The sequence below is a fragment of the Capra hircus genome, chromosome 15, assembly GCF_001704415.2.
Source record: "Capra hircus breed San Clemente chromosome 15, ASM170441v1, whole genome shotgun sequence".
Classification (NCBI taxonomy): Eukaryota; Metazoa; Chordata; class Mammalia; order Artiodactyla; family Bovidae; genus Capra; species Capra hircus.
Window position 1 is genome coordinate 68,505,696 of NC_030822.1, and position 12,735 is coordinate 68,518,430.

Here is a 12,735-nt window from a genome sequence, read left to right on the forward strand (position 1 = left end):
AATTATTGCAAAAGAGAACAGACTCAGCACTTTGATTTTTATAGAAGTTAAATAATTTAAATAAAAATTTAAAAACAGTAAGAAAACCAATAAAATAGAACACACCTCAAAATCTCTACTACTATTACGTCTCTGACGAGATCTCTGTTTTGAGAGTTCTTTCAGTTTCTGCAGCTGTTCTCGCTTTCTTGTAGCTGAAGTTTTTTCAGGAATGTTTTGCTCCATCTCCACTGAGGAACATTCATCTTCGACCACTCTGCGTGGATGTTTAACACCCACTTTCCCAGCTAGGATATCACTGTCGTCACTCTCATCACTGTCACACATCACAGAGGAGATCCTTTTTCTCTTCCCTCGCTTGATGGGTTCTTCTTCTAAATCCTCCTCTGTTATTTGTCCAGTGTGTTTGTTGAGATCACCCTCCTCTTGACCTGAACCCTTTTCATGATCTGCTAAGTCAATACTTCCATGTTTAGTTTTGTTCTTTTCTTCTTCGTATGTTGAACTATTGTCAGTGTTAATGAGATGCTTACTACTGTTTCCTTCACCTTCAACATTAATTAATTTAAGCTCTCTTTCATTTTCTGGCTTCTTAATGTGATCAGACCCCTTGCTACTGTCAGGATCTTCGTCACTGTCAACACTTTCAATACTGTCAACACTTTCATCACTCTCAAGCTCGTCATCACTCTCACATAACTGCGAGATACTACTTCTTTTAGTCCGCCTCCAATCGACTCGAGACTTCTGTTCATGCCCTTGAGTTTTAGAATTTTTCCTTGTTTCATATCTTCTAACATGTACCATTTTCACTTAAGCTTCTACAAAATAAAGTTATTAGGAATATCATAATGACAATCAGATTACAACAATGAACGCATTTATGGTACAAACTATATTTATTTGATGCTATTAAATGGTTCACAAAGGTAAAATCACATGAAATAACTGAGTGAAGATGGCAGAATACTTATTCAACAAATAATTTATTGAACATCTATGAAAGCATCATATGAACATCTGTTCTGAATTATGCTATATATGTTTTAAGGAAAGAGGTTCATACAAAAATCATAGTCTTGTTCTTCAATTATTATCCATGTGTAGATAATACACTGAACACTGTAGATAATACACAGATAAAACACTGAAACATAATAATTAAGAAAAGTACTAGGTAGAATTCATTTAGTACAAAATGAGTGATAAAAAGTAACTGCAATAGAAGTGTAAAGATGCAGGAAGATCAGAACAGCAAGTGTTTCACTGAAGATTTTGTTGAAAAGCTATGACCCGATACACTTCTGAAGAGTTGATTACATTTTAACAGACAGAAGGAGAGAAAAAGGGATTTCAGGCAGGAAAAAATGATAAAGTCAAAATTTTGGCACTGAGAACAAACACATTTAGTAAATAAGTATGACCAAGAAGACACAAAAAAAGGCTTTATGCTGGGAAAAAAGGGACTGATATAGAAAAGTAGGGTGGCATTACAGAACGATTCCTCCCATAAGCAAAGAAGGATTCTGAACAGAGAAATGAATTATAACACAAAAGATTAATCATATGTATGAAGAAAGTTGTATAGTAGTAATAGACATAAAAAAAGTTAATGATGCAAAACTGAACGATAACTTATCTACCAAGATTTCAGCCTTTATATACTTCAGTAAAATGGTAATGGCTTAAACCGTTAAAAACTAAAGGTACAACATAATCCAATAGAAAACTTATTAACAATCCAATAACACAGGTGAGAAAACAGTTGAATGGCGAAACAGAGCACAGTATTTGGAAGGAAAACAAATGCTCTAAGTTTCTGATTCAGAAAAGGGTGAAACAAAGTGAAAGTGTTAGTAACTCAGTTGTGTCCGACTTTTTGTGACCCTATGGACTACCGCCCGCCAGGCTTCTCTGTCCATGGGCTTCTCCAGGCAAGAATACTGGAGTGGGATGCCATTCCCTTCTCCAGGGGAATCTTCCCGACCCAGGGATTGAACTTGGGTCTCCTGCATTGCAGGCAGAGTCTTTTAACACTGAGCCACCAGGAGCACCATCAAAATCATCCACAAGTATAAAGGAACAATTAGAGGCAAGATAACTAGAAAAACAGTAACACAGCATATATATATATTATATATATATATTATATATATATATGTTTCTATGGCTGCTAAGGAAAAGAGAAATATGATCACAATGCAATGAGATGACCTCAAAATACCCATGTAAGAACATATGTATTTAACTGAGTGCTATCTCCTTTAAAGAAATCACTTTATGAGGTTGTATTGTTTCAATATTGCTACGATGACACAGAATATTCTGGAGATTTCCTAAAAACCATAGTTTCAAAAAATATGAAAGTACTTACACTTTGGTTTTTATTCCAAAGAGAGGTTTAAATATCCACTTTATTCACTTGTCCTAGTCAGAAGGGACTGTTACCAGCTTCCAGAAATGAAATCCAGTTTGAAAAGATGAAGACTAACTACTATTAAAGATATGTTTAAAATGTGCTACAAACTGACAGTAATTTCAAAACTAGAATGTCACATCTTTTTTGAGCAATGGAAGTGTTACTGAACCAAGTTTATGGCTCCCCAAGATGCTTACTTTTTTTTGGTGGGGGAGAGATATCACCTATTTGATTGTACAGATTCTGTTATGTTTATAAGACAGTGTAACTGTTTCTATAATGGTAACAACTCATACAAAATAAGAACCACAGTTGCTAAGACTATACAAAAGATATTATAATGTAGGCAATCTTATGACAGTAACTGCTACAAAATACAGTCGGCATTGTAATAGTAATTGAACAAATCCTAGTCCATAGACCAAATATTCTGCTATTTGAAATTACACTCAGATTGCATCTTATAGAAAATCTGTATTAACATCAGCAAAGAATAAAACTGCACTCTTTTTTAAAAAGATCTCTATGTTGTTTTTCAAAGTATGGATTTTTGTACACTATAGTGCTTCCAGATATGTCCACCCAGTTTCTCTTTCAAGTTTTAAACAGATTACTGTTTCTTTTTATTAAGCACTAGGTAAATTATGTAGGTTATATTTTGAAGCCATGTAGTACAAAGAAGTTCGAGAAAGCAATGGCAACCCACTCCAGTACTCTTGCCTGGAAAATCTCATGGGTGGAGGAGCCTGGTAAGCTGCAGTCCATGGGGTTGGGAAGAGTCTACAGGACTGAGTGACTTCACTTTCACTTTTCACTTTCATGCACTGGAGAAGGAAATGGCAACCCACTCCAGTGTTCTTGCCTGGAGAATCCCAGGGACCGGGGAGCCTGGTTGGCTGCCGTCTGTGGGGTCTCAAGAGTTGGACACGACTGAAGCGACTTAGCAGCAGCAACAGTACAAAGAAGTATTTTTTAAGCACAGTTATAAATTTGCACAAGCTAACTGTATATGTACTTTTCACTGTAATACGAAGGTAAGACTGTTTTATAAAAATCTCTCTGAATTGGGAGAAATAATGGAAAAAAAAGTTTATGAAAACCAAAGACAAATATGGCCTCAGCAGGTACACTAAAGAATGGGCAGTAGGAACATTAAAGTAAAAGATCATTTTTATTAGTACTCAAAAGCAGTTTCATACACACTAGATGTTTGTCTTACAAAACTGTACTATGTGCAAAACAGCTATTTATCATATCAAGAGGTGACTCTTGATGGTAGAAACAACCAAGAAAGTCACACTATACAAATACCTGTGACTGCCACAGAGTTAAGTAAGCTATTAAAACACCCTTTATGTACAACAATTTTCAGTGCATTTTCAGACATATTTTAAAGTCCTGACAATGATCCTAGAAGGAAGATATTATCTATCTTCAATTATAAAAGTCAAAGCCAAGGACGTAGACTTTAAATGACTTACCAAAGATCACACAGCTCGTTAGTGACAGAACAGGGATTAGAAACCAGGTCTTCTGATTCCCAGTCCAGCGTTACACAATGACTGCTGCCAATATTATATTTGTACAAAGTAGGAAAAGTTATGCTTTCAAAAAGTCATTATTGTACCTCTCATTCATGCTAAATTTTAGTTCCAGAAAATAATCATTAAAATAGTCTGAGTAAGTTTACAAACATGCTTTTTAAATTATGTAACTGAGCACATGAGTTAGGCCAGAAACTTCTATAAATTATTTATCCAAAACTCAAAACAAGAATGTGCAACAGAGATGAAAATTTGAAGGCTTCCCTCTACCACCTTACTGACGACACTGATCACAAAATTTAAGGGATTCCCCATTGAATCCAAATGTAAAGATTCCAAAGAAAGGCAGTCTCTGGTGAGAACAAATTGATTTTGGAAAACTTCAACGTTGAATATTGAGGAGGCAAACTTTACATAAACAAAATTTCATTTGGCCAAGTGCCAAATTTCCAGGGCCTCTCTCCTATTTCAAAACTGCTGTTTATGTCAATAATGTCCAAATTGTCACTGAAAAAGATAATTTGATTATGGCTGGCTCTTTTTTTAAATTGTGGATACTTTTACTTTGTGAGCTGGGGAGAGAAGGATGACAGAGGGAAAAGGTGAGTGAACTGAACTTGAGGAGACAAATGAAAGGTTGATGGGTAAAACATCTCTTGAGCATTAGAATTCACTCACAAAACAGTCCAGGCAAATGGATGTAATTTCTATACAGGCTGAGTATACACTCAATTTCTTGAAATCAAAGTTTAAGCAAAGTTTTAATAATACCTTACCTTTTGGGCAAAGAGAAAAACAGAGGCTCCAAACAGAAAGCATTAAATAAGTGAATGAAGATGATGAGTACTATCACATCTTTGTGCTTCATGGTTAAAATCACTTAAGATGCACATACTATCTTGTCTGCCAAAGAATGTCAGGGCGATAACCCATAAGCCTTGTGCTCTTTCTCTAACGCAGGGGTTAACTAAAGGGGGTACTTTGATGCTACCTGAACTTCTGATCAGAAGAAATATCCTTTATTCTAGACTTTGAGATTAATTTATCAAAAATAGATTCATTCTAAGAATCACCCACTTGCCCTATGAACAATGTAGGTGGTAGTTTAAAAATTAAAAACTTGAAGGGCAGTGGAACTCGCACCATTACCTGAAATTCTACCAGAAGGGATGTGCTCTATCTGAAAAACATCACCCCTCCTTAAGGTTTCCTTTTGTATGACGGTTTGGAGAGGAAACCGTAACAAACCAAAGCACTGAATGCATATACTACGCGCTAGCACCAATTCGAAGCTGTGGCGTTTCTCAAGAATTCAACGACACGGTTTCTGCTCCCATGGAGCTCACAATCTGATGAACGGAACATGTAAACAAGCCAGAGTAATACATGATTTAAAGGCTATAGAATATGATTCCTTTTTTTTTTTTTGCTTTTACCGTATTGCTAGGAACAAATGTATCATAGTTCTTCCACTAAACAGGGCAGCACTACACGACAGAAGTAGGAAAACAGCAAGACATATATAGAAAAAGCCAATGTCCCCCATTTAGGCTCACGCTTCAGTATTCCACAATTTCGCACAGAGTGAATCCTGCCAGCTAGCATCCCGGACTACTATAGCATTCAACGAAATCTATAACCCTGAAGACGGTTCGCTAAATAGAGCAGGGCTGAGGGGCTGAGGAAGGAACAGAGCCTCTCGGAGTTAACACCAGACACTCTGGTTGTATCTCGTGATACAAACCTGGCTCCTCCGCGGGACAGACGTCTGGCGCAGCAAGCCCGCCCGCCCGCCCCTCGCCACCTGATGGGAAGGGCGCCGCGGCTGGGACCCAGGACCCTCCGACACGGCTTGGCGAGAAAGCGCGCGGAGCGTCACAGACCCCCAGAGCTTACAGGCGCTCGACCCCCAGAAAACAAACGAGAATCTGGAAAGGATCAGAGAACCGCGCGAAGTCACCCTCGGCGTCCCCCGCATCTGGCCGGCCCACTTCCCCTTCGCGGAAGGAGCGGGCGGGCCCCCACTGCGCGCGAGGGGGGCGAAGCGCATAGCAGGGAGCAGCCCCGCCCACCCCGAGAGCACCCGCGGGAACGTTTCCCGCCTGCCGCTGCGAGGCGCGGCTTCCCCCGCCCCTCCAACAAACCCTCAGCAGCAGGAGCGAAAGCGAGTCCCCGCCCCGAGGGAGCCCGCCCCGCCCCGCCCCCGCGCTCTCACCTTCCAAACCTCCCCAGCCTCCGCCTCCGCCTTTGCCTCCGCCAGGTACCCAAGTCCACACGAGAGACGTTCCTCCTCCTTCCGGGCGCCAAGGGAAGTCCCGCCCCTGGGCGGGGCGATGGGCGGGGCCGCATGGCGGGAGGGGGCGTCTTCCGGGAGCGTGCGCTAGTGGGAGGAGCGGCTGCCGCCGTTAGGCAGGGCGCCGCCGAGGGGTTCTGGTTCCGACTGAGGTTGGGAGAGGGTCTCGGCGGGCTTGTGCGGGGCCGGGAGGACTGTGCAGGCTAAGTAAGCCCGACGCGGGGAAGTGGGGCTTGCTGTAGAAAGGTCTGGCTGCGGGAAGGAATCCAGCGTCACGTCCCTCTGGGGAAGGGGGCCAGTCCCCGACTCCCTGACTCTTCCGCTCTCGGCGGTAACTTTGGGGTGTGGCAGGGGTTAGTGACGGCTGTTGACCTGCGATCTGGGCCTGAAGGAGGTTTGTGGTCGCGATGGGGAGATAGTCTTTCTCGCAGCCTCTGGAGGAATAAAACAAATGTTTGTAATCCGGATTATCCGCGGTGACTTGGGCCTCCTCTGCTGCCCAAGTAAAGTTAAAGGCCTGAGCCCTGAAACTTCCGCCAGCCAAGCCCAGCTAGGGACGGGGTCAGGGCCACCGGGTTCCTGGTGAGGTTGAAACAGTGAGTGTGTAAGGCTGTGTTAAAGTGAGTCAGTGAGAGTAGGCAGAATTTTGTGGGTTGCTTCCGTGTGAGTGTGGGAACAGTCCCACAGTCTCACCATGTCGGGGAAACGGAAGCGTGTGGTGTTGACCATTAAAGATAAGCTTGATATAATAAAGAAACTTGAAGATGGAGGTTCTTCCAAACAACTGGCAGTGATTTATGGAATTGGCGAAACGACAGTTCGAGATATAAGAAAAAATAAGGAAAAGATCATAACTTACGCAAGCAGTTCAGACTCCACAAGTCTTCTGGCTAAGAGGAAATCTATGAAACCATCCATGTATGAGGAACTGGACAAAGCGATGCTAGAATGGTTCAACCAGCAAAGAGCAAAAGGGAATCCCGTGTCTGGACCAATTTGTGCAAAAAGGGCAGAGTTCTTCTTTTATGCTTTGGGAATGGATGGTGATTTTAACCCCTCTGCCGGTTGGTTAACTCGTTTTAAGCAGCGGCACAGCATTAGAGAGATCAATATTAGAAACGAAAGATTAAGTGGAGATGAGACTGCTGTGGAGGATTTTTGCAGCAACTTTCGAGACTATATTGAACGAGAGAATTTGCAGCCCGAGCAAATCTACAATGCAGATGAAACTGGACTGTTTTGGAAATGCCTGCCTTCCAGGACTTCGGTAATCAAAGGTAAATGCACAGTCCCTGGGCACAAGTCAATGGAAGAAAGAGTCACTATCATGTGTTGTGCCAATGCAACAGGTTTACACAAACTTAAGCTTTGTATTGTGGGGAAAGCAAAGAAACCTCGTTCCTTCAAGTCAACTGACACCTCAAACCTGCCAGTGTCTTATTTCAGCCAAAAAGGCGCATGGATGGATCTTTCCATTTTCCGACAGTGGTTTGATAAGATCTTTGTGCCCCAAGTAAGAGAGCACTTAAGATCCAAAGGGTTGCAAGAAAAGGCTGTACTCTTATTGGATAATTCACCAACACATCCAAATGAAAACGTCCTGAGGTCAGATGATGGCCAAATATTTGCTAAATATTTACCACCTAATGTGGCTTCGTTGATTCAGCCCTTGAATCAGGGAGTCATAGCTACAATGAAGAGAAACTACAGAGCACGTCTTCTCCAGAACAACTTGGAAGAAGGCAATGACCTGAGATCATTCTGGAAGAAGCTAACTCTACTAGATGCACTTTATGAAATAGCAATGGCATGGAATTTAGTAAAGCCAGTTACCATCAGCAGAGCATGGAAGAAGATTCTCCCTACTATAGAGGAGAAAGAAGGCCTGGACTTTGATGAAGAAGATATCTCAGTGGCTGCCATCGCTACTATTTTACAACACACCAAAGGATTGGAAAATGTGCCTGCTGAGAACATTGAAAAATGGCTTGAAGTGGACAGTACTGAACCAGGCTATGAAGTCTTAACTGACAGCGAAATCATCAAAAGAGCACAAGGTCACACAGATGAATCCAGTGAAAATGAAGAGGAGGAAATAGAACTGATTCCAGAGAAACATATTAATCATGCAGCTGCTCTCCAATGGACTGAAAATTTATTGGATTATCTAGAACAACAAGGTGATATGATTCTGCCTGATAGACTGGTGATACGTAAACTTCGAGCCACCATCAGAAATAAACAAAAGATGGCAAACTCAAGTCAGTAATGGCATATCAGTGTTAGCATTGTTTTGGTAATCGTGTAACTCTTGACCTCCTTGCAATATGGCTTTTCTTGGTGTTCTGAGTTCTCAGACACAGCCCTGTGAAATATAGATACTATATATATCTATATCTATATCTGAAGTGGTTTAAGGATTATGTGTTTTGTAGCATCTGTCCCTTTATTTGTGTAATCAGAAGCTGATTCTGTATAGGTGTAAGTTATATACGCATTATGTATTCACTTTCATAGATCTACAATTATCCCTTCCATTAGAGTGGTATTCCATAAATTTTCTAGCAGAAGTTACAGGTAACAGTGAACAGGTAGATCACTTTCCTGAAATCTTTTGTTAGTTGTGTGAGGGCAGCCACAGTAATCTTTTATTGTGCTAGCCATCTTAAGTGATTATTTGTATATTTGTATACAATGATGGAATGAGTGATCTATAATAATTCAAAATGAGAAAACTGATCTGTGAATTAATAAAATAACTTAGGAATCATGCTTTTCTTTGTTTTAGAGGGGAGATTTCTCTGGAAATTAGGAAGTGGTTGCTAACTTCGAAAGCTAGAAAACTTAGAAAACTATTGGGAAGCTGATATTCTGACATTCATTTGTAGAAACAGGTGAAAATTTGGGGAACTTTAGGTTATTTATAAAAAGAATAAATAGACTTGTTTTAATTGGATCTTATTAATTGAATAATTAATAGTATAGGTCTAGTATTTATTCATCTAATTATAGTACAGGTTTTGTAATGTTACCTATGGTGATGTGAGCACCCACCTATATGTGAGGGAATATTTTGGGTATTTGTAAGTTTTTTTTCTTTTTTACTATATACTTGAAAGTGTTATAATTTGAAAAGTTTGGTGATAATTTCTCTATATGATGTGAAAAGAATGAAAAAGTTTTTATTTTTAATAAGCCATAAATTGTCTATTATGAGGAAAGCAGAAATAATTATGGAAAGTGACAGATTCTAAGGAATTTCATCATTATTATTTTGACATTTGTAAAATGGTATTTCATTTGTCAGAATTTTGATACTTGTTTAACAATGTAGGTTTACTCAAGGCATTGAAAAGACTTTGCCTATATAAATATTAATTTCATTTGTAATTTAAAAGTTTTGGCCCTAAATTTTAAAAAAGTCATTTTTGAAATGTTTTAACTTTTTCACTGAAACACTTGCATTTTGTAGTGACTTTCTAAAGCTTTCTAAAGTGAATTCTAAAGTTTCAGAAATATTTGTAGCTTTCCATAATTTCTGTTCTCTTTATGATGTATGTTCAGATTTTTAAAAAAGACTTACCTGTGTCAACAATTGTTTAAAATTGTGTTTGTTGCATGAATTGCCTCAGTAAACAGGAGAGAAAGCATCAGAAATTAGCATACATATTGAATCAGATAATTACACATTCTGGTGTAAATTAAATTGTATATAAAAGTACTTTTCATTTTTCTAAAATGAAAATATGCACTAAAAATCTTGGAATTTCTGTATTTGCTCAGTTTTTAAATTAACCTTGTCAGTGAAATTCAGTGGTATCATTGCCACCTAGTGGTAAAGTTAACATCACTGTTAAGCTGTGTGGTTTTAAACTTTAATATCTAGTAAAACATTCACTGTGTTGTGGCCTTGAGTGTGAATCTTGTGACTCTTTCTCTGTCCTGTGAGAAACCACTCTTCATTCGTAGGCTTATAGCTATTTGCTCATTTCTGAAAACTCTCAACAATGGTAGATAAAAAGTTTTGTTTTGGGCTCTTCTTAAACATAATTATAAAATCTGCCAATTACTGAATACCATGTTATGTTCTAAGCAGTGTATTTCTATCACTAACCCCCAAATTATGAATTAGGTGGAAATACTGATGCTCAGTTTATACTTTTAATTGCTTAAGATCACTTGGCTACAGGTAAGAATTTAAATTATAAATTATCCATAGGGTCTCAATCTCACTAGTCTTATGAGGTTTTCCCATTGGTGAGCCTTGATCAACTGCATTACAGAGTTTCTCTAATCCCACACTCCTAATAGCCAAGAAAGCTGTGAGAGTAGGATTACCTGCAGGGGATAATGCAGGAATTAAGGAACTTCCTTTATGAGAGATTTGGGCTTTTGTGGGGTAGATGGGAGAAGGGAGTGGAATTTCTTGCTGTATTTAAAGCGGAAGAGTGGTTCAAGTCCTAGAGATCTTGAAATCAAGGTAAAAAAATTATGTATTTCAAAAGAACAAAGCCATCTGTAGGTTTACTGGTCTAATTATAAACATTTAAAACAGCCAATATAATATGATATGAATTGTGTAAGGAAACCATTATGATTTAGTTTGCGTATTAATTCCTTCAGTGGCTTCTGCTCTTTATACCCTCTATATTTTAAGATTTTGGTTTTTACTACTCCTCAGTGACTTCATACATTTCCATTACCTCCTTGCTTAAGATCCCAAATTTGCTTCCAGTCACCCAGTCGTCAGAATTCCAGATTTGTGTCTTCAGTTGAGAAGCAGTATTCCAGTCTGGAAGGGAAATTTAAATTGTTGCTCTGAGATTCTTTAGAGAGAGGAAAGATTATACTCTGCTTATTAACTTCCTTCTGTCAGAAATGATACACATTATTTCTGTTCATGTTCTAATGATAAGCACTCATCATCTGGCCCTACCTTGATGGAAGGGGTGCTCTAGAATAACTCCCTAAGAGGCAGGTGCTTCCTAATATATGCCTGGATTCTTGCATTAGATCTCCTGTTCGTTATATCCAGATTTCTGGTCCCAGCTCTCATAGCCTCATTATATAGAATACAGTTTTCTCACACATAGTTTATGGTCCTCCAAAAGTTTACCTTCCTGTTTTGAGGATAGCTATGCTGCTGCTGCTGCTAAGTGACTTCAGTCGTGTCCAACTCTGTGATCCCATAAATGGCAGCCACCAAGCTCCTCTGTCCGTGGGATTCTCCAGGCAAGAATACTGGAATGGGTTGCCATTTCCTTCTCCGAGGATAGCTCTACTTGGTTCCTTTTAAGGTATATACATATTTGTCTATTATTTATATATTTGATGTAAGATAAGAATGAAGCATCTGCTGTCTGTTTATCTTGATATCAGAAGTCCTAGCCATGTGATATTGGATGTCTCTAAATCTCTTGAGTCTTATTTTTAAGATGGGATAATAACACAGATTTTTAAGATTAAATAATGTACAATACTGTGTGAACTAATATGTTTTTATATTATTAATAGGAAAGATTAAAGGACTAGTTCAGTCAATAAATCATGACCAATTATTTGAGACCCCCGTGGACTGTCCTCCACTATCTCCTGGGATTTGCTTAAACTCATGTTCATTGAGTGAGTGAAGCTATCTAACCTCATCCTCTGCTGCCATCCTCTCCTTTTGCCTTCAATCTTTCCCAGCATCAGGGTCTTTTCCAATGAGTTGGCTCCATGCATCAGGTGGCCAAAATACTGGAACTTCAGCTTCAGCATCAGTCCTTCCAATGAATATTTAGGGTTAATTGCCTTTAGGATTGACTGCTTTTATCTCTTTGCTGTCCAAGGGACTCTGTAGAGTGTTCTCCAGCCCACAGTTTGAAAGCATCAATTCTTTGATCCTTGGCCTTCTTTATGGTCCAACTCACATCTGTACATCTACTGGAGAAACCAGAGTTTGACTATACAGATTTTTGTTGACAAAGTGATGTCTCTGCTTTTTAACATGCTGTCTAGGTTTGTCATAGCTTTACTTCCAAGGAGTAAGCATCTTAATTTTAGGTCTGCAGTCACTGTCCACAGTGATTTTGGAAACCAAGAAAATAAAATCTGTCACTATTTCCACTTTTTCCCAATATATTTGCCATGAAGTGATGGGACTGGATGCTGTGATTTTTGTTTTTAGAATGCTGAATTTTAAATGAGCTGTTTCATTCTCTTCTTTCACCCTCAGTTCAGTTCAGTCACTCAGTCATGTCCAACTCTTCAACCCCGTGGACTGCCAGGCACCAGGCTTCCCTGTCCATCACCAACTCCCAGAGCTTGCTCAAACTCATGTCCATTGAGTTGGTGATGCTATCCTACCATCTCATCCTCTGTTATCTCCTTCTCCTGCCTTCACTATTTCCTGGCATCAGGGTCTTTTTTATGAGTCAGTTTTCACATCAGATGGCCAATGTATTGGAACTTCTGCTTTAGTATCAGTCCTTCCAATG

The 12,735-nt window shown here is 39.4% G+C and overlaps 2 protein-coding genes across 11 annotated transcripts in view; one reads left to right on the top strand and one right to left on the bottom strand.

The window, feature by feature from the left end:
- Positions 1-6,233, bottom strand: part of CCDC82 (coiled-coil domain containing 82) — a 32,560-nt gene extending 26,327 nt beyond the window's left edge. The window contains exons 1-3 of one of the 10 annotated variants that reach the window (XR_001919246.1): positions 5,708-6,080; positions 3,901-3,984; positions 106-821 (exon numbers count right to left, since the gene is read on the bottom strand). Coding sequence is in view for 9 of the 10 variants with exons in the window: in XM_018059875.1 (XP_017915364.1) it covers positions 106-807 (702 nt within the window). In the remaining variant the exon portion in view is untranslated. Of the gene's footprint in view, positions 1-105; positions 1,923-2,374; positions 3,163-3,900; positions 5,678-5,707; positions 6,081-6,178 lie in introns of those variants that run through there. The other 9 variants (XM_018059875.1, XM_005689383.3, XM_013969422.2 and 6 more) reach the window with 9 other exon arrangements.
- Positions 6,345-10,287, top strand: JRKL (JRK-like). Its single transcript, XM_005689382.3, has one exon. The coding sequence runs from the start codon at positions 6,951-6,953 to the stop codon at positions 8,523-8,525; it is 1,575 nt and encodes a 524-aa protein (XP_005689439.1). The 5' UTR covers positions 6,345-6,950; the 3' UTR covers positions 8,526-10,287.